Source organism: Lissotriton helveticus, chromosome 5_1 (genome assembly GCF_964261635.1).
Source record: "Lissotriton helveticus chromosome 5_1, aLisHel1.1, whole genome shotgun sequence".
NCBI classification, from domain to species: Eukaryota; Metazoa; Chordata; class Amphibia; order Caudata; family Salamandridae; genus Lissotriton; species Lissotriton helveticus.
The window spans coordinates 1,627,156,779-1,627,181,016 of record NC_136065.1 but is presented as its reverse complement, the minus strand read 5'-3'; the positions used below and the strand labels follow the sequence as shown (position 1 = coordinate 1,627,181,016).

At 46.8% G+C, this 24,238-nt stretch overlaps 1 protein-coding gene across 2 annotated transcripts in view; it reads left to right on the top strand.

Annotated features, from left to right (window-relative positions):
- EMC4 (ER membrane protein complex subunit 4) overlaps positions 1 to 13,894 on the top strand; it is a 153,795-nt gene extending 139,901 nt beyond the window's left edge. The window contains exon 6 of one of the 2 annotated variants that reach the window (XM_078644825.1): positions 13,563 to 13,894. In XM_078644825.1, coding sequence (XP_078500951.1) covers positions 13,563 to 13,598 — 36 coding nt within the window. In that variant the 3' untranslated portion in view covers positions 13,599 to 13,894. The remainder of the gene's footprint in view (positions 1 to 13,562) is intronic. The other variant, XM_078644826.1, reaches the window with a different exon arrangement.
- The last annotated feature ends 10,344 nt before the right edge of the window (positions 13,895 to 24,238 follow it).

The window sequence follows — 24,238 nt, the reverse complement described above, 5'->3', positions numbered from 1 at the left end:
AGTATTCCTATATCTAAACCTAAATGGACACACAGATCTCCTATCAGTCACTCCTATGGCAGGCCTTAACAATCCTGAAGGCAGAGTGCTTGGAATCGTGTGAGATGGTGCTCTGGCATGAGCTGAGCCTGTCTGCGGCTTTCGGGATCCATCCCTTAGCCGTTTCCATGATATCGCATACCATATACTCTTAAGTGCATTATAATCCTCGCGGTTATATGCCAACTCTGGTATCGCTTTATCAAAACATGTCGAGTAAGGTGTCATACGAATTGGAATACTAACCCCTCGCCAATTCTGGCGACGGGGTTAGCATTCCACCCTTCTAGAGGGACACGACATGTATGTAGCCTGTAACCCCGGTTAAAGTCAGACAGAGCCTTAGCTCCACAAAATGGATGCTGCCACCGAGACGCAAGTCTGCCCTCCTGCTGCTGGGAGTCCTCCCAGCCCGGGAGGCAAGGACAAAGGGTTTCCTGCCAGGGGCGGTGCCAGCACCGTCCCAGACAGGATTTTGTGTATCCTAGGTAGGCAGGGCTTTAGAGGAAGGTGACTGCAAGTGGCACCCCGGTGCTCACTGTGCATAGGCCGGCTGAAACCAGTTCCAGGGGCACTCCAGCCCCTGGCCTGGGGAAAGCCCGCCAAAGGAGAGGGGTGTAACCACCCCCCTCCTAGTCCCACCCATAGGGCAGGACTTAGTCGCGTGCCAGCCCCTTTTTGCAGGATAAAGGTAGGACCTGGCCCCCTTCCAAATCAGATCATCTTTGAATCCTGAAACTACTTTCCACGAAAGGAACTCAAGACTCTTCCCAAGATTCTCCCTTGTGACTAAGGAGTAGTCACCCTGCAGCAGCAGGCACCAACCAAGCATCGCGGTTTGTTGCCAGTCTCTCCTTCGGATCAAGACTGCTCCAGCACGACGAGAACCGGCTTCCCTGGCACCTCTGACCTCAACCTACATCATCAGCCCAGCTGTGACCCGTGGGTGTGACGAGACCTCGAGGGACCGGCCATCTTCAGAACTGCACGACGCTTGTCCAGCACGACTCCCGAGTGACCCTCGACCGAGTGCTTTGGGGTAAGAGAAGCCCCGACCCTGAGCAGCTCCAGCACCGAAGTTCAGCCCCCCTGCATCCACGAGATCTGCGTGGGGCCCTTCTGCTCTTTGCTGCCAACCGCGTTGTCCAGGTCGCTTGCCCGTTGGCTAGTGGCCCCCTCACGACGCTCCCCGACGACAACTACTGCTGGTCTGGTTGCTCCAGACTAGCCCTTGCTCCCCTCCAAAAGAGGAGCACCCTGGACCCTCCTGGTCCACTCAAGACGCCATTTTAGGTCCACCGCGTGGGCCTTGCATTTGCCAAGACTTGTTGCCCAATCCTGGGTCCAGCGACGTCGACAGCAAGAACCTTCGTGGGACAGCTCGCACCTCCATCCTGGTCGCCGACAACGCCTCCTGGTCCGAGAGACTGCAGAGCCCAGCAGCGCCCACTGACCTGGCTGAGGTGACTTTGTCCGGTGCCATCCTGGTGCCCACTCCAATCACTGGCTAGTGATTCAGAACTTGGTCCCCTCTGCTTACAGGTTTCTTCTTCCCTGATCCAGGCTTGGATCACCACGAACTTTCTTCACTGGCCGCCTGCCAGCAACTCTTTCTTCAGGCTCCTGGATCTTCAACGTGGGTTTCCGACGCAACTTCAACCCTATGCAGCCGCAGCCCCTGGGCTAGGTAACCTGAGTACTCCGGTGCTCCAGCATAGTCCAACACCCTAAGTGTTCGGATCCACTCCCGTTTTTGATCCACCTAGTCGGGTTCGCCCGAGAACAGTAACTTTGTCTTTACTAGCCTCCATAGACTTTTTCCCGCCTTACGCGTGAGAGTTCCCACTCTGCACACGACGTCCACAGGCCTCCTGCAACTAATCTAAGTGTTTAGCATTGTAGGACTAGCGTTTCTAAAGTCTATGAGAATAGTTACTTACCTGCTAGTAATTTGCATTCCACTTTTGTAATATATGGTTTTTCGTGCCCCTCGGGCATTTGTGTAAATTGTGCGACTTAAAGTATTTTCTTAAGAGTTTTGTATTGTGCTTAGCTCCCTGACTCATAAAGAGTTCAGGGTAGACTTGTTAGAAATAAATATACATTTATTTTCATAACAACTTGTGTGGTGTCCTTTCACTTGGTGTTCAAGGGGTAATGTGATGGTAAAACAGCTGGCTTAACACGCCCTCTAGAGTCTTAGCCTTAGACTGCTCGTATCCATGCTACTAGGATAGCTGGTCTATAAGGTTGACTTACAACCAATCATCAATAAGGGTTGTTTGGACTGATACAAAGTGTTCACTAGAATAGTGAACATTATATATCAGGCCAACTTCTCACACTTGCTCCCTTACAGATCTATTGTCGCCTCCTGAAAAAGAATAATATTCATCCTCATTTACCTTCATTGTCCTTGCCCAAAGCTGCTCTAACTGACTCATGCACCAACTCTCTCAATTCCTTAGAGTTTCATTCTAAAACCTTTCCACCTTGGCCAGCCTCATCAAAAGCCTGTTCCGTCATAGCAAACAAAACCCTACTCTTACTAATCTGAAAAACTAATATATATATATATATATATATATATATATATATATATATATATTTCTCCACAACTTGTCCTGTCGCAGGGGGAACTCTTATTAGCTGGTGCCACCGTCGGGGCCAGGGCAGAACGGAAACTCTCCTAACAAAAGAAGAAAGAAGAAACCTAAACAGGACTGCAGGAGAAGGAATACAATCAACCACAGACATCCACAATGATGACACAAATGAAGAACAACCAAGAATGATAACAAGATACACGAAGGAAAGCCACAAAATAGAGAAAATCATGTCAAAATACTGGCACATTCTAAAAAAAGATGTGGACATCGGGAAGGACATAGGGGAACAACCATTAATGACCCATAGGAGAGCACCTAATCTCTCTGATCACCTAGTGCATAGTAACTTTGAAGTCAAGAAAGAAACACCATGGCTGGAAAAGAAGCCAAAGGCTTCACAAAATGCCGAGTCTGCAAAGCATGCAAAATTGGGAAAAATCTGACAAACATCAAAGACCCAAAGGGCAAGATTTTTGAAATAAGAGAAACCATCACTTGTGATACTCCGTTCGTAGTATACTTGTTACAGTGTCACTGCGGAAAACAATACATTGGGAGCACTATTTGTCCTCTGAAGAAACAAATTCTAGAACACACCCGTGCAATACAAAATGGTGATCATTCTTATGCCATGGCGAAGCACATTGCCGGCCGTCCTGGAAAAACATGGCTAGACATAACATACTCTGGTTTGGCCACCGTCCCACAACATGAACGGGGTGGAGATAGAAGATTAAGGCTAAGAAGGCTGGAATCAAAATTGATAATGAAATTCAAAACGGAGCAACCCCAGGGGCTGAATGTGGACGAGGAACTGCATGTCCACCTGTAACCCACATGGTGGGATTTGGAATTCAAAGAACTAAGAGTAACAAGACTGAAGGGACTAATCATGTAATACAATTTGTTTCACTATGCCTGTACCATTAACTATACACAAATGCCGCGAGCCAACATATCCCAAATCTACCCCTATACCCACGAGTCACAAAGTGACATGTGGCCATGAAGAGCGGTGACAAGGGCACTCAGCCCAAGAACCACCAGCACACACAGACCCCCATATTGATACGTGTATTCACGGACACCCACAAGACATAAATTGATGTCGGGTACCATGCAAACTGCATACAAACCTGCAGCAATGTAGAGGGAGTGAGCTGCACCGCCAGGCCAGGGAACATAGGGTTAGAGAAGGGTTTGAGAGATCATACATATGCACACACACAAATGAAGGGCTGAACGGAACTAAAATCTCCCTGTGCAGTACTCTGAAGTGAGACATGTCGGAATATTGGGGAGAGAGCTAAGTGGTGACAAGGGCACTCAGCCCTAGAAACAACAAATTGCACAAGACACGAAAGGAGGTGGCAGCGCGTAATGGTACAGCCACGGTTAAGAATGCCTTAAGCAATAGTGGATGTAAAAACCAAACCGCACCGCCAATAACATTCATCCAGAAAATCACACTGTGTAATAAACATCAAAAGCTCCTCCAAGTGTACTAAGAAAGATACACTCTTACAAAGATGAGCGGAGAAAACGCACTTTGTAAATCAATTAACATGTGTGTCGCATATGTCCCTTTAGGAGGGTGGACTCATACCTCCCCTGCCAGTTACTGGCGGGGAAGTATGATTCCAAGGTGTTTGACACCAAACACGACATGTTTCCAAGCAGCCGTTTTAAAGTTACCATTTACCGCAAGGTTAAATTGCAATTAAATACATATTGTTGGCTTCACAAACAACCTGGGAAAACAACTTCCGAAGGGTGCAGAGTACCTCTGCTCATGCATGGGCACCCTCTCACATTAAACCCAACACCCTGCTGTCAGGATTGATAAGGCCTGCCATAGGTTTATATGTGCAGTGATTTAGGATAGATATAGTGAACCTACATCTAAGTAAGTGGTGCATGCACCACCTTACACAACCTGCAGTAGCAGACCTGTGGTGTCAGTTTGAATGGTCGCTCAGGGTGGCACAACACATGCTTCAGTTCCTGGGAGGCTTCTAGGGTACCTATGCCCTGGGTACATAGTATACCATATACTAGGTACTGATAAGGGTACCCCAGAATGCAATCTGGAGTTTACATAAAGTCGAAAACAGTTAAACATCAGCGAAAAGTGGTGGTAACTATAAGAAGCAGATCCCACTCTCCTACACTCACTATACTATGGTCCGTGAGGGAACTGCAGAAAAGGATTTCCTGAGTGAGGTCAAGTACTGATGGACACTAGGGGAAAAAGGTTTCTCTGTCATGCTGTTAAATTATTTGATACATTTAACCACGCAAAGCTTTGAGTCCCTAAAGGCTGCATATGATACCACATTAGTGTTGGTCTTTGTCCATTTGTTGATTGTGAAGGTAACTCCATTGAGGGTGAACATCCAACCGGAGATGTTCAGGGTTCCTCACATCTGATACCCATATGCAAGACATTAATCATAATACTGGTCTATTTCCCTGATTGTTCTTTTCTGGTCAGGAATTTGTTCTGATAATAAAACAGCAGTAAATCCAACACCCTATTTGCATCCCAATAAAGAGTATCGGGGATCCAAAGGATTAAAGAGGCAGATGCCTCTCAGTAACTTGGTACCTTTGGGTGCTCACCTATAGGTACTCAATCACCAGCACCTGCCCTACTGAATGGAAAGCGTGTACTAACCTGTAAGCTTGATCTTTCATGACCAGATCTGACAAAAGAAATTAGGACCTGGACAACCTCAGACCGCTCTAGGATCTATGATTAGGTCTGGGGTCAACCTCAAGATTGCTTTCTCTTTCCACTCTACCATATAATTCAGTATAATTGAGCCACCATTGAATTTCTTCTCTGGCGTCATCGGATAGGGGATTGTAATGGATACTTCTAACCACAGATTTACACCTTGTGCATTTCCCCAGCCACCAGACTGGATCAGGAAAACTTTAAAACAATGCTCCTGCGTGCTAGTAGGTGAAACCGTGAGACACTCCTTCCTTCTCTCTTCAAAGAGATTGTTCTCGAAAAAAACCAAAACACTCCAGTGTACAATTGACGTCTCTTCCTAAAACAATACGAGTCCAGCTTCGTGAGGACTGTCGCAAAACAATGTTTGACAGATCCCCACAAGGTGTGCCTCTGGTGCTTAGGTTCTTCGCATGTGATGTCGGAACCCAGCTGAACCTAAAGCCATCCAAGAGCGTGAGACAAAGCTCTATGTGGCCAAACACCAGAAGGATCTGCGCCGATCCTGCTCTAGATCGAAGTCAAAAGCAAAAACCCATTCCTGCTCCCAAAGTAGTTTCTGGGGCAGGTCCTCCTCCTGGTCGAAATCTTCGGGTATATCGAAGAAGCCCAAGTGGGACTGTGCTTCTGTCCACCGTTCTCATTTTACAAAGAAGGTGCAAGGCTGTTGGCGTGCCTCCAGGTCTCGCTCCTGTTCCACAGAGGAGCCAGTTCCGTCCCTTGTCCCAATGCACCACAAGTTCCCAGGTCCATCGGTGATGTTGCAGCAGCTAGAGGCCTTTCCAGAGGCATCTTTGGCACTAATCCAGCTCTCTCTGGCGCACCATCGGGCCCCAACGATGCGCAGCGATTCCTACTCAGGTTACCAAAGGCAGGTTTGCTCTCGCCATTGGGTTGGACCCTTGAACCCTATTAGGATACCATGCCAGTGTAAACATCTGTGCCGGTTCCTTCACCGTTGACACTGGCGGACGACACACAAACCATTATGTTGTTCGAATCCCAGCCTGCTTGCTCACACCCTCAACCAAGGCCTCATCCAGCTCTTGATGTGCTACAGCCCCTACTGAATCCATGTGATTCAAACATGATTTCACTGCTGCGTGCAGACATTGCACCAGCTTTGTTGGCTCGGACTCTTACCAGAACCAGCCTTATGGAGACAAAGTTTGGGATGGAGAAGAGTTTGCCTCACCCTATGATGATAACTGGCATATGGACCTACAGGATGCCAATGGGCTAAACACTTCTCCCTATTCTGGGTGGGTTCTCCCCGTTCCCCAGACCACCAACATTTGCAATAGTGATGTGAGCTGCTGAGGTCCTTGACCTACACTTCCGTACAAGGTGTCCAACAATTAAAAGTTTGGGGGAACAGGCGTCCACCAGTGAACTCTTAACACCTTTCCTGAAAGGATGTCACACATAGTAGACCCATTCAGAAAGCACATGTTCTCCCCTGCCAGCCTCTCTGTGAGGTTGATCAACACAGACAGTTTGCTAGTTCGCTACACCGACTAACTGTGGGACATGGTGAGTGAGATCCTACTTGCAGTCCCAGAAGACCTGTGAGCTTGTTTTTTAGCCCAGACCATTTGAGATGGTCGGGATGTTGCCATATATGTCATTCACTCGGCCTAGATAACACAAACTGTCTGGGTAAGGCTATAAGAACCCAGCACGGTGCTTCGATGCAATGCCTGGATGAGGTCCACTGGCTTTTCGGGAGACCTCCAAGTGTCATTGATGGATGTGGCTTCTGACTGTTTCCACATGTTTAGTGAAAAGGCGGATTTGATATGGGAGCGTTTAGAAGCAAGCAGGCCACAACGCGCTTCGTGGACCTTTTTAGCTCCCATTGGGCAATCCCCCCAACAATTTAGTCCTTTTCGGGGATACGAAGGGACCTGACTTATCTGCAAAGTCAGACCCACAGTCCGCATAACAGAACTTCTCTAGAGGTAAAGTCCTTGGGCCCAATAGACCACAAGCTGGTCGTCAGGAGCAGCGCTCATTCCAATTTTCGGTTCCACCAGCCACAACCTCCCAGCCTCTTTGGTGCACACTTTTTGGTGCAGAACACTCTGTAAGAGGCAGCCACTTTCTGCAGGGGTGGTAACTCGTTACATCCAACATATGGGTCCTGCAGATTGTCCAGTGGGGCCACGCGTGACGTTCCTTTTCAACCCACCACACATGCCCCCTACATCAGACCACTTCTCAGAGGACAATATGTCTGTTTAATGCCAGGAAGTGCAGGCTGTTTTGGCCAATGGAGTCATAGAGGGGGTGCCGACCTTGGAAGCAGGGACTGGGAGCTTTTCCTGCTACTTCCTTGTGCCGAAGAAGGATGGAGGGCCTAGAGATGCACCCTCAATGCCTTCTTGCGCAAGGACAAATATAAAATGCTCACCCTGGCAAAGGTTCTCTGTGCCATCTGTCCTGAAAACTGGATGGTAGCGTAATACCCCCAGGACACTTATTTTCACATCCCCATCTGCAGGTCAAAGACTGTCTCTGTGGTTCAAGATGGGCCACGAACACTTTCAGTTTGAGCTCACCAGTGCCCCTCAGGGTTGACAAAGGTGATGGTGGTGGTCACTCTGTATCTTTGGAGGTCAGCTGTAGCAGTCTCCCCCTACCCTTTTTGACTGGCTGCTGATGGTGGGCTTGTCACAGTAGGTCATGGACCACCTCTAGACGATGGCGAACCTCTTCATTTGGAGTCCTCACTCAACCTACTGAAGTTGCAGCTGGCTCGCTTTACTCCCCTTCATCAGAGTCCACTTTCCTCCAGACCAACGAGTATAGGGCAAATGGGCTATGAGCCAGATTTTTAAACCTCTGTTCTGAGTCTCAGTGAGGGTGGCTTTCAAGCTTCTTGACCTACAAGCTTCCTGAATCCTGCTTGCCAACCATACCAAATAGCACTTGCATGCTTTGCAGTGGGACCAGCACCAAGGCAACCTGTCCAATTCCAACTGGGCACTGCAAAAGATCTGCAGTGGTGACTGCTTGACCTCAGTTGGACCAGCAGCAGGCCTTGGTGAAGGTCAGCGGGCTCTGCTCTCTGGCAGAGACCCACCTCCAAATCAGTTTGTTGAAGTTGTGGCCAATTCTCTTGGCGTTTAAGTTATTCCTGTGCTCTGAGGGACAGGTGAACCAGGTGGCTTTCTTGCTGGTGTGTTTGTTGGAGGGTGTCTTGAGCGGGGCGAGGGTGTTGGCGAGTCGTCAATCCAATGTCTAAGGTTGCGGGTGGCGGTGTTGGGGTCGGCGGAGTCGGGGTCGGCGGAGTCGGCAAATGGGTTCTGGGCGAGGGTGTTGGTTAGCTGGTCTTCTGTGATCTTGCTCCAGCAGCGTCTGGGCATTTGTTGGGTGCCGTGGTGTGTGGTGGGTTTCCTGAAGGTGAAGTGGATGCAGTGGTGTCCAGTCCAGTGGGGTTCGATGGTGTGGTTGAAGGAGAGGTGGGGGGGCTTGCGGTGAAGATGGGGTCCAGCGTATGGCTGGCGGTGCGGGTTGGTGTTGTCATGAGCTGTCTAAGTCCGAGGTTGGCGAGGTTGTCGATCAGGGTGGTGGAGTTGGTGTCGTTGTTCTCTAGGTGGAAGTTCAGGTCCCCGAGGAGGATGTAGTCTGTGGAGGCGAGGGCGTGTATGCTGATGAAGTCGGCGATGGAGTCGCTGAACTGTGGTCAGGGTCTGGGGGGTCTGTAGACGAGATTTCCTCTGAGGGTGGTGTTGGGGTCGGTGTGGATCTGGAAGTGCATGTGTTTGGCGGTGCTGAGAGTGTCGTCGGTGTTGGTCGAGACTCTGAGGGTGTTTCTGTGGACTATGGCAATTCCTCCTCAGATGCCATTGGTACGGTCCCTGCGGGTGATCTTGTAGTCTTCCGGGATGGCTCTGGCGATGTCGGGGGCTGAGGTGGGGTTCAGCCAGGTCTCCGTCAGGAAGGCGACGTCTGGGGAGGTAGAGTCGAGAAGGTCCCAGAGTTTGATGGCGTGTTTGCGGGCGGAGCAGGTGTTGAGGAGGATGCATCTGAGGTAGTTGGGTTCTTTTGTTGGAGGTTTGGTTGGCCGGATGCTGGTGATGCTGCAGGTCCGGCAGGAGAAGGGTCCGTGGGTGCGCTTAGGGGAGGCCCGGAAGCAGGTGTGTTTTCGTCAGGGGTTGAGTGCGTGGAGGGTGCTGGCATCGTAGCGGAGTCGGGCGTCGTGGTGTTCGCAGGGGCCATGGATTCTGGCGCTGGGCGCGGTCCAGGCGTGGAAGGGCGCAGACGGGCATGCCTTAGGCGCACCAGCGGCGCGCCCGTCCACTGCGCGGCCACAGAGTGGCCGCCATAAATGGAGAGGTGGGAGGGAGGTGCAGCTGGGAGGCGGGAGCGGGGTGGCCAATGGGGGACAAGGGGGCGGTGAAGTAACGGCAGGAACCGGGGATGGAAGGGGGTGGAGAGGGAGAGCAGAGGAAAGGGGGACAGTGGAGGCAAAAAAACGATAATACAGTTAGAAAGTGGCACAATAATACAGTTGGAAAGTGGCACAAAATATACACAGTGAAACAATAACAATCAGGAAGAGAAACCAAAAAAGAATCAAAAAAGAACCAACAATGGGCAGAGCCTAAGCGGGCTTCGAACCCTGGCAGGAGCTGGCTGGGAGCACTGGCCCCGAGCCAGTGGAGCTGCGCCGTGAGTGAAGCGACCTGCCAGGAGGCAGGGGGAAGATCGCATATCCGTTGTGCTGCTTCCATTTGCGTTTGGCTTTTGCCTTGGCGGAAGTCTGAACCTGCAGCCTCTGAGATTCTGCAGTTCTTAAACTGAGTCCTATGTCTACTGAAGGGGTTTTGGGTGGTTGCTTTCCATCGCTCACTACTCTCTTTACTGCCTCCGAGAGACCCTCATCCCTTGGTATGAGTTCCTCCACAACATTCTCAGACAACATACCAGTCTCTCTCTGCAGGTTGGCCCAGCGTGTGTGTGCCTCTTAAATGATAATGTATTACTGTATTTGCTGTAGTTTGTGTATGTAATATGTATATGTCAGCATGTCCAGATCATCTCTTGTTTGTGAGCCAAGAAAGGCTCCTCCCTTACTTACCGGCTTCACACATTTTTATACTGCTGAATCCCATGCTACACGAGGTATTTCCCAATATCATTGGGAGAACCAATGGCGAGAGGGAAAGGAAGCTTGTTTCACAAAATATTTTTATTATTATTGTTCCAGTTTCTACCATGGTGATGACAGAAGACGTGCTGGGGAGTTCCCTGGCAAATGCTTAAGTCAGTGGTGACGTCTCATGGTTTGAGTGATGGGCCCAAATAGATGTCATACCCACTCAGGGTAAATGTCTGTCATTATGTCATTAAAGCCTGCAATCTCGAACTCCATCCTGATGAGAGATATTGACTTTAATGTATTAAAGTATTGTCTTAACAAACTGGGTACATTGAGTCCCCAGATTCCCCCTAAAGAAGCACAGCCAAACTGGCTCTGCATTTTATTGGTACGTATCAGCATTTCAACTTGAAGGCGAGAAAACTTAGCAGAGAATAAATGGGTGGTAACAGACGATGTCTTGGCTTTGTAAACTTCAGATTTCGACAGTTTGACAGCAGAAGGGAGCACCAAATGCTGAAATGTCTTGACGATGTCTGGTGAGAAAAATAAATCGGGAACTGCTAATAATTCCCAGCTCAATAGATTATTAGATTGTTAATGAAAGCTTTGCCTGTAAAACTGGGATGTAAGCAGGCTTTATTTAGCCTGAAGAACAGTGAACAAGAAACAGCTAAGCAAATTAACACCAGAACTACTGGAGCTGATTTTTCAAGAGATAGAGTGGAAAATATTTTGGGATGTCCGTGCTTCCCACAGGGTGGTCAGTCGACCTCAGGGATATCTTGGAGAGCTAATTGTCCAAAGATAGTTGTATTGACTTTTTAGGGTTTCATTTGCTTAACCTTTTTCTTTTGAAGTGGCTTGGACTAACAGACCTTTTCATCTTTTTTGTAGATTCTTGTAATCCTGCTTACATTCTTTGTCTTTGTTCTACGTTTATGACACTAAGAAGATGTACATTAGAAATGTCTATGGCATGCTAATTGCAACATTTCATTGGTTGGGTGATATACCAAAATATGTTATTCACTGTGCACATTTCGAATGATTTTACTGATAAATACAATAAACAGTAAATTAAGTTTAAGGAAATAATCGATGGACGTGTTATTATTATGAAATCAAAAGTTTGGTTTAAATGCTTTTATCTTTAGCTGGGCCTCATGTACGCAGGCAATAGCTAGACCTGTATTTTTATGCATTACTACTTCTTATAAAAGGCCGTCAGGCCTAGAGCTCACTCTACCAGGGGAAGGCAGTCGTTGTGCCTCTCATCAGTAATACTGATTCCGGAGATTTGATATTAGTTTCTACTGTTACTAGGCATTATGCCATTGGTTGACCCCATAACGGGTACCTTTATAGGTTGGATAACCTTGCACAATTTACTTGCGTATTTTTCTTCTGCATGCCGAACTATGCTTCTGGTATCTTGTCTGTGAGGAGTTTGCTATTCTATTGGCCTGTGTATAAATAGCAGAGAAAATCACATGGCCGAGAAAGAAAAGTTATTTTGTAATCTTTATTCTGTGTGTTAGACATTTTCTATGAATTCATAGCCTTCACAACCTCCACCATTTAGGCTAGGGTGACCACCCCACTCGAGGGGATTACAAACGCGGTCTCCAGTCCTGAACGTTTGACCTACAAATCGTCGTTCAGGTGTTAGTATAATTTTAATGGAAACAAAACAAGACCTGAATACCCAGAATGCCTTAGATTGTCACTCAAAAGTCGTGAACTTGAAACAGTGTCCGTAGTAACCTGCAGGGAAGTGATCACCCTACTTTAAGCCCAGGTGCTTAAGAATGTGCAGAATATGCATTCCCACGATGTCCAACTAGGATTACAAGTTAGTAATGTTTCCTACTGGTGATTTCGTAGGGGGCCAGCTGAATGTAGTAATTTGATTTACACGAGGTGAACATTGCTCTGCCCTTCTTCAGAAGTGAATACTCAGTGTAGCATCGAGGTTGGTCCACTCACACCCCCTTTAATCACTGAGATGGCTAATTAGTGTGGAGACACTTGTCTCTGAGCAACAGACTCCATGATACCTCGGCATAGGCACTTCTGTCGCAAAACATCAACATCACAGCAGGTCAGCTACCTAGTGTGAAGAGCTCGAAGGCAGGCAAACTCAGCAGACACATTAAAGGGAAGTAGTATTTTCTGACCAGCAGTGTCAGGTGGCATGGTGAAACCCACTAGCCAGAAGCAATATTTGTCACTAAGGAACAGGATGTTAACCATTCCAACTATTCCTTGAATTAGTGACATAATGCTCAGTGACCGGGTAATTATATATGTAGATCAGGTTGCTAGTTACGGGTTAAGCATGTGGGAAGTTGAGTGATTAAAGTGAGATAATTCTGTTAAGCTTCAGGGTGGAAACGTCTTTTGGAATATTTTCCTTTGCTTGAGTGCTGTAATGTGGAGGAAGGAGGTTAGGACGTGAGCTGCATTTCCAAGTGATTTTGAAGTTAATGTTATCTTGTGGGAATAGAACGAAAACGAATGGTTATAGGGAGTATTGGGAAGAGACTGTTGTGAGGCCTACTAATGTTCAGGGCATTGGGCAAGAAGGATAAGCTGATTACTTGCAATGTTTGCTCATTTTTAAATGGGATAGATTTCTATTGTGGAGAGTTGGTTTAATTGCGTGGATGCATACATACACATGGTCTCTGTGAATGTTAAGACTAGATAGCAGTCTGACACTAAGTGGTGGGAAGCCTTGTGGTAGACTGCTTTGTACTTGATGGTGTATGTTTATTTGTCCTTCTGAATAAACTCCTGTTCATTTCCACTACAAGTTTCCAATCTTCCTTAGATTCAACATTTGAGCAATAACTATGCCATTGTATCATATTGCCCAGTCACATCAGAAGGGTGTTTCACAAGTGGTTGTTTGGCCAGTCAGAGGCACTGACAATTTATACAGTAGAATAGAGCTCTAATGTTATATAGGCAAAACCCAAGGTCTCCTCCTCGCACCAGTTCCACTTGATAATGCAGATCATCATGCATTTCACTAACTGGTGTTCTCTTAATTTTGTTTCAGCGAATGGAGTACAGTGGTGGAGGAGTAATCCTGTGAACGGAGCATGGTTAAATTATAAAGACCGGCACATCATTTTCATTCACTTGACATTGTTATTCAAAACAGAAACACTGCCCTTCTTCCAAGGTTAGCCTCATTCCACTTCTAAGCTCCTATTTAATTTCGCCGCTCCAGATCATGGTAGAGGTCGATTGCTCTCTCTCCAAGAATGACTGTTGGACTTGCCTTCGCTGCATCGCTGTTCATCATCGGATTAGTAGATTTAATTTCTCTTTGAGATAAATGCCTTCAGCAAAACAAGTTGAAAATAAAGATCTGTTTGTAATATTTTATTTTGTGTGATTTCCTTTTCATGTTTAATATTTATGCAGTGCTTTTCCACAGTGCATGAGTTTAATTTGTCCAAAGAGAAAGAACCTGTGCTTTATCGAGTCTGCCTCCACCATATAGTGTCACAGACCAAGAAAAGGACAACTAAGGGTTTACAATTCTTACGGTTCTGTCATCAATGATTGGTGTAAAATGCAAACAGAACTGATTCCTGGTCGATTCAGTCACTCCTAACTACATTGTCCTAAACACTGGATTAACTTGTGGAACACGTTGTTAGTCTGTGCTATGTGATATAAGATGCACGAGAAAAGATTTGTGGTCCATCTATTCCTATTCTTTTCCTGCTTGTGCATGTTTAAAACTAACATGATATGGGCAGGTGGGTAGATTGGTCAAACGAGTGACTCTGTCAATCATACTATCATAAACATTATGTGGTCTGCAAAATTGTAAAAGACATAAGAAGCTCATGGTGCTTCTTTGTCAAGGTGTAATAACAATAGAAGAGACTCCAGGTTCATCCATGCTCTTCCTTTTGATACCTTGGCATGTAGTCAGGTGAGGGCTTAATGACCTACAAAACTCTTCGGTATCTGTCAAACTGGGGGAGTTCCAGATCCATTACTGCATGTAACTATCAGACAATAAAACGGCCAAAGGCAGGAGAGAAGGCTACAGTAATAGTATTTCATTTGCCTGAAGTTAGTCAGGAAGTCGCCACTCTTCTGAGAGTTATAACCCCCTCACCCCCCCGCAAGGTGCCATGGGGCTATGACACACCTAAAAGTAGTTTGTCATGATTAGTGTGCCCTTACATTTTCGGGCTAACTTTGAATCTCTGCCTAGTTCAGTTCAGGCCAGCTGCCGCAGTACTGGGAGTATGCTGAACCTTTTCCAATATATATCTCTTCTGGTCACCTTTTACTCAGAGGTCTGCACAACTGTGTAAAGGAAGGTGAGGATCAGTATTCTTGGCTGTCTACCTTTTGAGAATTAACGGCTGTACCCCAGAACCAAGGAAAAAACTTTGCTTTTATATCTGAGGAAGACTAGTTCTGCCTTCCATGTAGAGGAACCTCCTTATTTAAGCCAGAACCCAAGTCCAGCAATTCAGAGTGCTGCTGTGAGGCCGGAATAATGACCTGAGTGGAAGCCTGCAACCCACTGCATGTGATCTCCCTTGCTTGTGGCACCTCTGAATTTTGCAGCTTATTTTGATGACTGTCAATTTGCGGTACAAGCACTGCCCTTTTCATTTCATCTGGGTCACTTTTATACCATTTGGTAGTTGATTATATTCTTAGATTTTTGCCTCCTAAGCCAGTGCTGTGCCAGTTTAAATATTTAGAGTCCATGATACAATGTTATAGAAGGGGACAAGCACGATCTCTGGATTAGTGCTGATAAAAGGCTTAATTTCAGAAGCAGGAGACCAATATTGTAGGAAATGTAAAAATGAAACATGCCGTAGAAAATATAACACACGAGAATATGACGCAACAACAAACCCAAGGAGACATTGCTGCAAAACACGTCAGAAATGATGGGTCCTACAGCAATAGCCTGCTTTGCGAAAAGCTCTTGAAGTTCTGAGTCGATAAAAGCTTGCTCTTGTAGGGGGGAAAAAGAAGAGGGAAGGGGGGAACTGGCTGAAAAGGGGTATCCAATAACTATTCGATAACCCTGGACCATGTGTATGATCCACGCATCTGTGGTGATCTTTGCCCAATTGTCCACAAAATGCAATGGTCTGCTCCCTAGAGGAATCATCGGAAAGATCGGAGAAATTACCTGAGGATTGGGAATCTTGAGTTCCTGAAGCCTTTGTTGATGCCCCCGTTATACTGGCCATGGAAGCCTCGGGATTTGGAGGGGTAAAAGCCTGCTTGATCCGGTTCCTGGGTATAGGCTCTTCGTCGAGCAGCGATGCCCCGGTGAGGACTTGGAATGTTGTAGCGGTTGCCTGAGCGTCCCCTGCCACAACCGGCCCTGCCAGAGAGGGGTGGGACACCCTCTTGAGTGATGATTCGACTTGTCCAAAGATGCAAACGTGTTCAGAAATTTTGCAATTTCTTTGACAAAACGCTCCCCAAAGAGCTGTCCTTCTGCCAGGGGGCCTTGTTCGGCAGAAGCCAATTCTACCAATTGTGGATCGATTCGTAAAAGGATTGACTTGCGTCTCTCCAAGGAAAGGGTTGTGTTGCCATTGCCGAGGAGGCAAATCGCCCTCTGGGTCCAACCAGCCAGGACCTCCGGGTGAATAGTTGCCTAGTCTCCTGCGCTGAAGAGCTAAATCCAGAATTTTGGCCAAGGGGCCTGAAACGTCTAGCAGCTTGTTTTGCCCGGCCCTAAGGGCGCAATCAGTGCCCTTTTTGGGATCCTTTTTATATTTCTTCAGGAATTTGGTCATTGAGGAATCTAGGGGTGAGAGCAGTTTTGTTAGCCAGCTCAGGACGGGGGCATTCAGATCTGAGGCGGGCTCGGACTTCTTTATCGAAGCTCCTACGCAGGAGAGCCTGCATATATTATGCCACTGCTGGGGCAGGAGCCCAATCTGAAGAGCAGGGGTGGACAATATTAGAAGGGTCAAAAGTGAACAGGGAAGGTTGGACAGGAGAGGAGGAGTGTTTGCGTTTCTTGGAGCTTTTGCGAGGATGTGATTCGTGGAAGGAATCTGTATCAGTAAGGGGAATAGGGACAGAAGGAGCTGGGTCTGAAGGAAGCACCGGGTTTGTATCATAATCATGTTCCCTGGTGTTTTGTAACTTGGAGTAAACTTGAACATGGGGCCAGGGGAGACCAGGAGGGCTCGGGAGTAGGGATAGGAGAGGGATTAGGAGTGCCAATTGGGGGCGAGCGGGGTAGGAGTTTTACCAACTAACTGGTCAAGACATAGAGAAATAGGCTGTAAGGCGGAGGAGAGAGCCTTATCCAGTTAAGAACCTAATCTCTTATCTATGAGAGATTCCATAGTGTCATACTAATAAAAAATCTTCATCCTCCGCAGCACCATAAGAAGCCAGTTCCTCCTCATAGACCTTGCAGTCTGACATTGTGTGAAAGGTATATCAAAATATATATACTCTACTCAAATCCCCAAGGGGAAGGTTAATTTTTACGAACCCTGTCCCACAAAGAGAAAGCGAGTCGGTCGGGAGCAAAAGGTTGGGGCAGTGGGGCCACAAAAAAGTACCAAAAGCCCCTGAAAAATAGGACTAATGGAGGGTGTTTAAACCCTGCCTGCTTATTCAAGCAAGAGGTTCCAGAAATTAGCTCCTGCTAATGCACATTATTAAGGAGTTGAAGTTCTGCCAAAATGCAGAGAAAACTCAATGAAAAGCTTAGCTTAGACCCGGTACTAGCTCCGAGTCCTGCCTGCTGCTTAGTCCCACAGTTGTGCTAGGCCAGGGAGAGGCGTCTTCCTGCGTGGTCAAGGCAGGACTGCAGCGCGTGCACAGACGCGTGCAGGCGCCTGAGACAGACGTAAACTGCCTGAACGGGCTCCGGCGTGCACCTCACTCCCTGAGGGGGTGCCAGTCCCAGCCCGAGACGCGCACCTACAAGGGCATAACTCGCAATGCGAGTATAAGGAAACAATGAAATAGCCACAATTTGAAAACAAGAAAACCAACAACAAAAGGCACAATTGGCAGCGCAACAATCGCTGAGGGGAAAACGACAGAAAAAACGTGCGCATACACAGCGCAGCAATAGTATGCAGATAATTACCTTCATAAACATAAAATACAGATTAATTAATGTACCACAAGTAAATATTCGACAAACTTAGGTCAAGCATGAGCAATATAATGAGGCACTTTTCTTGACTGCGGAGCAGTAAAGAAAGAGGTTGTCAAGATGGTGCCTCGTTATTTTGTATGTTAGCCTCCTGTGCGATTGGTTAATGAAGGCGGCGTGGTTCAAAGCCTCATGGGATATGTAGTGTTTTCCAATGTTTACGGTTTTCTCATTGGCTGCTGTTTTGAGTAGTAAAGAAATTGAGAAGCATAATCTGGGCCTCCAGACCTGCCATAGAATATTCACTTTTCCCCACAGCGCAGGATGTGCCCGGATGAAGACTGTGCCATGGTGGGCCCGTCTTAGCTCATAATAGACCGGAAAGAGCCAGGATGGCTACACCCCCCTTTCATCTACACCCTTAACATTTGGAGTATTTATAGTTTTTGTTCAAAGGCCATCATGGGGAAGAGAAAAGCCACATCCAATAGGCTCGGTAAGGAATACACTGGAACTCCAAATATTGGGTCATTTCTAACAGATGCCATGGGGGACATAAACAAAAAAACAGTAATGCGGAAGTAAGATTGGAGAAGGCTAAATGACCCACCGGAAAGACGAAGCCAAGGGCCTCAAGGCCCAATTTATGTGTTCTGAAGGGCTCCCTTATAATGGAGGAGGGTCTGTCCCCAGATAACAAAGGTCTTCCTCCGGCAAAAAAGCCAAAAGGCCCTACTCGGAAGTCAGACGTTAACCTGAGGTGGTCAAGTACTGTGAGCCTAGTGTTTTTACCCAAAAAATTTAAGAAATCTCCCAGAGAGTTTGAGCATTACTCTCTGGCCCGAGAAGTGTGGGACATAGGTAACCACACACAGGTTACATGTCCTATACCCACTGGAGCACAGGATGAGGGAGGATGCCTGTAGTAGACCAAGCCCCCAATATTTACATTTATCTCCCCCCTCCCATCCCCCCACTATTTGATAATCTTGAAAGGGGTTCCCCGTTTTAAAAAGGGTCAAGATGAAGGATGGGTCGATTTATTAAATCAGGTGAGATATTGGCTGAGCTCCAGAGATGGCAGGTGTCAGTATATAATAAAATGCATCATCATGGTCAGGTGCATCCAATGGGTAGGGAAGGGTCCAAAAATCAATTGCATTGTTAACTTTTGCTCAGCCTTCCTAACAGGGAAGGTGCACAGCCTACTCACATTAGCAAAGGGGGTACAATCTCTGTAGTTCCATTGGCGTTCCTTTGTAGTCCCACTGCCTGTGCCATTGCAAGAGAATGGTAATTGTATTGCCTCACAAGTCATTTACTTTGCTAGCTCCGGCTTCTACCTCAACACATATATAGAGAAGAGTACTTATGTCACAACATGTGATTTTCTCTGTCAGCCCCTGCCTTTGCTCAAGCACAAGATGTGAATGGTAATACCACAAACTGTTTTTCTCCCGAGTACATTAGTCTGCCAGGAGTGACCGCCCCAGCCCAGTCGTTATACCGGCTTAGGTGAACCTGTTTTGATGACCGTCAGCACACACTTTTAGGGGAGAGGAAAACGCTAAATAAGAAAAGTGCAAGAGGAAGGTACTATATTATTGTGTGTTTGTAGCAGACACAGGGTACCTCCCCACTTCACTTAGAAGGCTATAGCACTTCATGTACCCTAGCTTAGGCATTTAAGAAGGGGAGGTGCGAAGGGGGATCTGGCTATCCTAGTTTCTATCAGTATAAAGGGAAATGTAAAATATAAGTCCCTAAAGTCAACTCACTATCAACTATTGAGTTATGAACCCGGGGGAGGGGGGGATATGTTTTTATTCTTTCTTTTTTTTAAACAACATTTATGATTCGTCTTGTATTTAAATGATTTTAGAGTTAGAAAGTGACCTTGACTACTATTTACATTTCTGCAGAAAGGCCCCTTTTTAGGTCTCATGCCTAGCGTAGCAGTGCGTAACGCAGGAGATTTAGTAGGTGAAAAACGTGGTTTTGAAGCTGACCTAGGAATCGCACATGCTCATGCGTGTGCTTTTCCTTTTGTGGCCCGCTATTGGCCTTTGCGTGCGTCTTTTTATAAAAGACAGCAAGCAATTGGCCAAAGGCGGGCGCATTGCTCCGCCCATGGCCTATTGGTGTCTGTTACGAGCACCGGCCGTCATGTGCTTTCAATTATCGTGCCCAGACACTGGCGCGATAATTGAAAGCACGTCTTTCTGTGGCTCGCGGGCGTGTTTGTTTTATAATAGCGATCGCTTTCACTGCCGTTTGTTGTGTTGTTAATTATTTTGGCTGGAAAGGTGTTCTCGAGCCCTAGTTCCCCTACAGTAAGTGTTGAGTAACAACACAAGACCCAAATCCTCGGGGGAAAACGGACTAGTCTAAGGAGTCACTCATGCTCTTGGGAAACCTGGCAGGCATGACTTTCTGCTCTCGTAATTACTTTTGCGAATCTACTCGTGCGTGTTTATGGGATACTAAGAGGTTTGCACTGACTGACCGTACTGATGAATAAATGTGCTGGGTGTCTGTTCTAGGACTGCTATCCAGCTGTGAGTGCCAGGAGGCGCTTCACCCTTGGACTGTCGTCAGCCAGCCCAGTGTGTTCTGGGAAATTGTAGTCATAGAGGCTGCCATTTAACGAATTAACTAACACACCTGCTGACTGCGTAATACTAGTGTGAGTGATCTAATGATTCGTGTCAGAAAAGCCCAGGGCTGGAGAGAGGGAGACTATTCCGTAGAACAGTGAGTGGGGTCTGGGGCGCACGGGGTGATGCTGGGTTTGGAGGCAGGAAATAAGAGTACCGGCTGCGGTGTGGAGACAGTAGTTCTTTGGGAACAGACTGGCTGCCACAAACAAATTATAGGAGCGGGTACTCCTTGTTTGGCGCCAACTTCAAACCGAACCCTACTCCCATGTAAATGGTTCAATGAAATTCCGATTCGATTTGTGTGGTGCGACGGTGCGAGTCCTGCCCCGAGCAAACACTCCACCCTCTCTTCCGCAGCCGGCGCATGCCAGTGTCCCCCCGTAGCCGGCGTTTGCCACTGCCCACCTCATACAGAGGTTGCCACTGTCCTCCATAGCTGGCGCTTGACACTAGCGCGTGATTCTGCCAACCACTGTCCGAGACCGTCCTCAAACGTCAGCACTGCCCTCTAGCACCAACCACTAACTCTGCCCATCCCAGTGCTTCTAACTGCCCACCGGATAGAGTGGCTCGCGCTCCCCTGCAGAGCTGGCGCCCGATACTGCCCACCAGCACCTGACTCTGTCCTTCCAGCCAGCACCCGACTTGCACCCCAGCGATTGACTGCCCTGCTATGTGAGTGCCTCCCTCTGCCTGGGGTGTAAAATGCAGGGGCTTCGGATAAACGGAAAGCACAAACGGACGACGCAGCTGCGCTGGAGCTAAACTGCTTGGGAGACCTACTCATGCGCTATTCGGCTCCAGGTATGGTCAGAGTAATGCTGCTTGTGACGTGGGTTAAAGTCAACATGGCAAGCACCGGAAATCACTGGCTCAAATAAGCACTGCCTAAACTACATATGCATATGTGAGGAGAGTAACGCCTTTTGCACTGTGAGAATGTGCTCTACATAAAGTACGATTGAGCTTCCGTTATTCTAAATGGTGCCTAGCCGCAGAGCAACCACTGCTGCGCCCAGGTGGTTGGTATGGTTAGGTATCATAATAAAATCTCAGTTTATGTTAGAAAATCCTTAGAAATTAATTGAAAAAGAAACAAAGGTTAATGGGATGTTATGGCTGGGTATGTTAATATTATCTTACTTTATATAAAAACCTGAAAAAAATTAAAGCAATGTTATAGTTAGGTAAAAAAGTCAGTTAAAACAGAACATTTTACACTTGCAGTGATGTCATCATTGAGGTCACTTTAGTTGCCATCGGTGATGTTCTCAATAATGTCATAGAGCATGTCAAGAGTGTTTAAATATGCATGGTTATAAGAAGACTATGATGCACCCACTCGCATGTGATCAAGAAATGACGTAGCCGTCCAACTGTAGTAGCCTTTTACAGTTGAGTTCTTATGCCATAAGTTCTGCTGCCAGAGCCAGTAACCAAGGGGAAAGGCATTGCAGGGACCATCATTTTAAAAAAAGAACCTTACTTTTTACTTCTGCTCTGTTTTTCTATATAAATAATGTTAAAAAGAAAGGGGGTATTATTGGCAACATATTTACTTTTTTATGCCTAAGGTAATTATAAGGAAGGATAAAATCACTGCATCTTTCTACACACTTTGAGCTACAGTGTTTTATTTCTTCAAATTTGACATTAAAGTGATTCTAATATCTTTTTTCAACAAATATCTAACTGCTTTTGGTGTGTTTCATTTTGCCCTAGAGGTTCTAATTGTATGTTTACATGTATCCTATCAAATTCACATGATAAACCAACACACCATGGAATTAAGCGTTTGATGGGAAGAGATACAGGTCTCTCATTACTGAATGTTTGAGCTATTTGTGTTGCATTATTATTATCAATGCCAATAGCTCAAACTTTAATAATGTGAGAGCTATTGCATTGCAAATGCTTGTTTTGTTTGGGTTTATGATTTCAATTACCAATGTTGTAACTCGAAGGATAGTGTAGTGTGTGGAACGTTTAATTTTACAGGTGAGGATTGGTCACACTTTTCTCATGCAGAGTATGGTGAGGCCCTTAACATTTATAAATATGATTTCCTTTTTGCTTCAGACTATATGACAACCCCAGGGACACTGTGTCCCACTTATGTTTGGACTGGATGCTGTAGTACTATTTATTTCAGTTTGATTTCACATAACCTGGCTCCTTTTTGTAAGGGATTTTGAAATTCTTTCATCTTGCTTAAGTTATCACAACTCACACATAGACCTTGTTTTACCTTTTGAGAAGGATGGGCCAACGTTGTTGGACCAGGGGGTTAGACTTAGGAAAAAAGAATGGAACCATTGTTGAATAGGATTAATTGTAAGATACATATGTGCATCATGGTTTCCCCGTTTATGTGACACGCCGCACCGTAAAATAGGTGCGCAGTGCGCAAACGGCACTGTCCTCTTCAATAAAGGTAGGTTTAAAGATCCATCCAAGGCCTTCAAATAGCTTTGGTTTGACAGAGCCTGAAGTAAAGTTCTCAACTTTGCTCTCAAATCCTGTCCAAATCAGGAAGGAAGTGTGGGAGGCAATATTAGCAGCTAGTAAACTATCTGATCAGGCTTCAGTTTGGAAAGTTGACAATGCTTCTTACTATTACACACAAGGTTGACAATAGAGACAGTGGTCCCCACTGAAGAATAGACCATACACTTTGCTGCAATTTTCTCTTCGGACAGGGGTATTGGGCTACTATATGAGGACTAAAATATGTAAAAGTCTAGAGGTTCTGAAGAGGGTGTTTTTACATTCGAGCTAAGGGAAGTCATTATGCGCTCAATAGCAGCCATAAAAGTAAAGCCCCAGAATCGAATGGAGTCCCACTGGACCTCTTTTTAGATAATATTGATTTATGGGCCACATTGCTCTCCAACGTACTAAGGGTAAGCCGTACCAAGGGTAAGCCCTCCCAGTTCCTAGAAAAAGTATATCGTGCCCATTTTTAAGAAGGGCAACAAATCTGACCCCTCTTCTTACAGGCCAATCTCTTTATTGGACTCTACCCTCAAGGTGGCTGGTAGGGTTCTTTTAGCGTGACTGAAAGTGTGAGCAGAGAACAATCAGATTGTGGGTGATGCCCAGTATGGTTTCAGGAGAGAGCATGGCACAGTTGAACATTGCTTAAATCTTGCCCTTCTCATTAGTAAGTACACCCAGGCAAACAAGGGGTTCCTTCACATGTCACTCAAGGACCTCTCTGGCGCGTTTGAGTCAGTCACTCTGCCCTATGGGATCTCTTAACTGATCTAGGAGTTGACATGTATATTATCAAGTTTTTAAGACTATTTTACACTAATACTGTGGTCTCAGTATGTTATGGACGACTTGGAGAGTATTTTAATGTAGATAGAGGTGTAAGGCAGGCTGAATATTTTTGCCCTTCCTTTTTAGGTTTTGCCTGGCCATGCGCTTTGCGCATGCGCTAAAAAACCTCTTGAGTTGTGTGTGTGGGTCGGGATACGCCCCCTCCTCCGATTGGCTAGCTCCATAAATGGAGGCTAGCCATTGGGAGAGGGCTCCGTCCGTCAATCTCGGACCAGATTCGGGGGCGTTCCCGAGATTCTTTGGCTTTTGCCGACGTCACGCGACGTCAGCCAAAAGCCGGGAACGCCCCCGAATCTGTTCCGGCATTGCCGGCACCCGCCTTCCTGCTTGCGTGAGTGCTTTTCCGCCACGTCTCTCCTGCGCTCTCAGCGCTTCCGGTCACCTTCCCCTTGCTCCTCGTTATGCCCCCACAACAGTCGGGGATCTCTGGTGACGAGTTCGCCACACGCGGGGTAGGCAGCAGTCACGCGAGGTCCCAGGGGCTGGCAGGAGGACTTCCCCCGGCAGCAGCGCCTCTTCTCGAGGGGCACAGGCGCGCGTCCAATCCGTGCGCGGCTCTCGGGACGAGCCCCTGATGACGCCGCACGCCTCTCCGGTCCT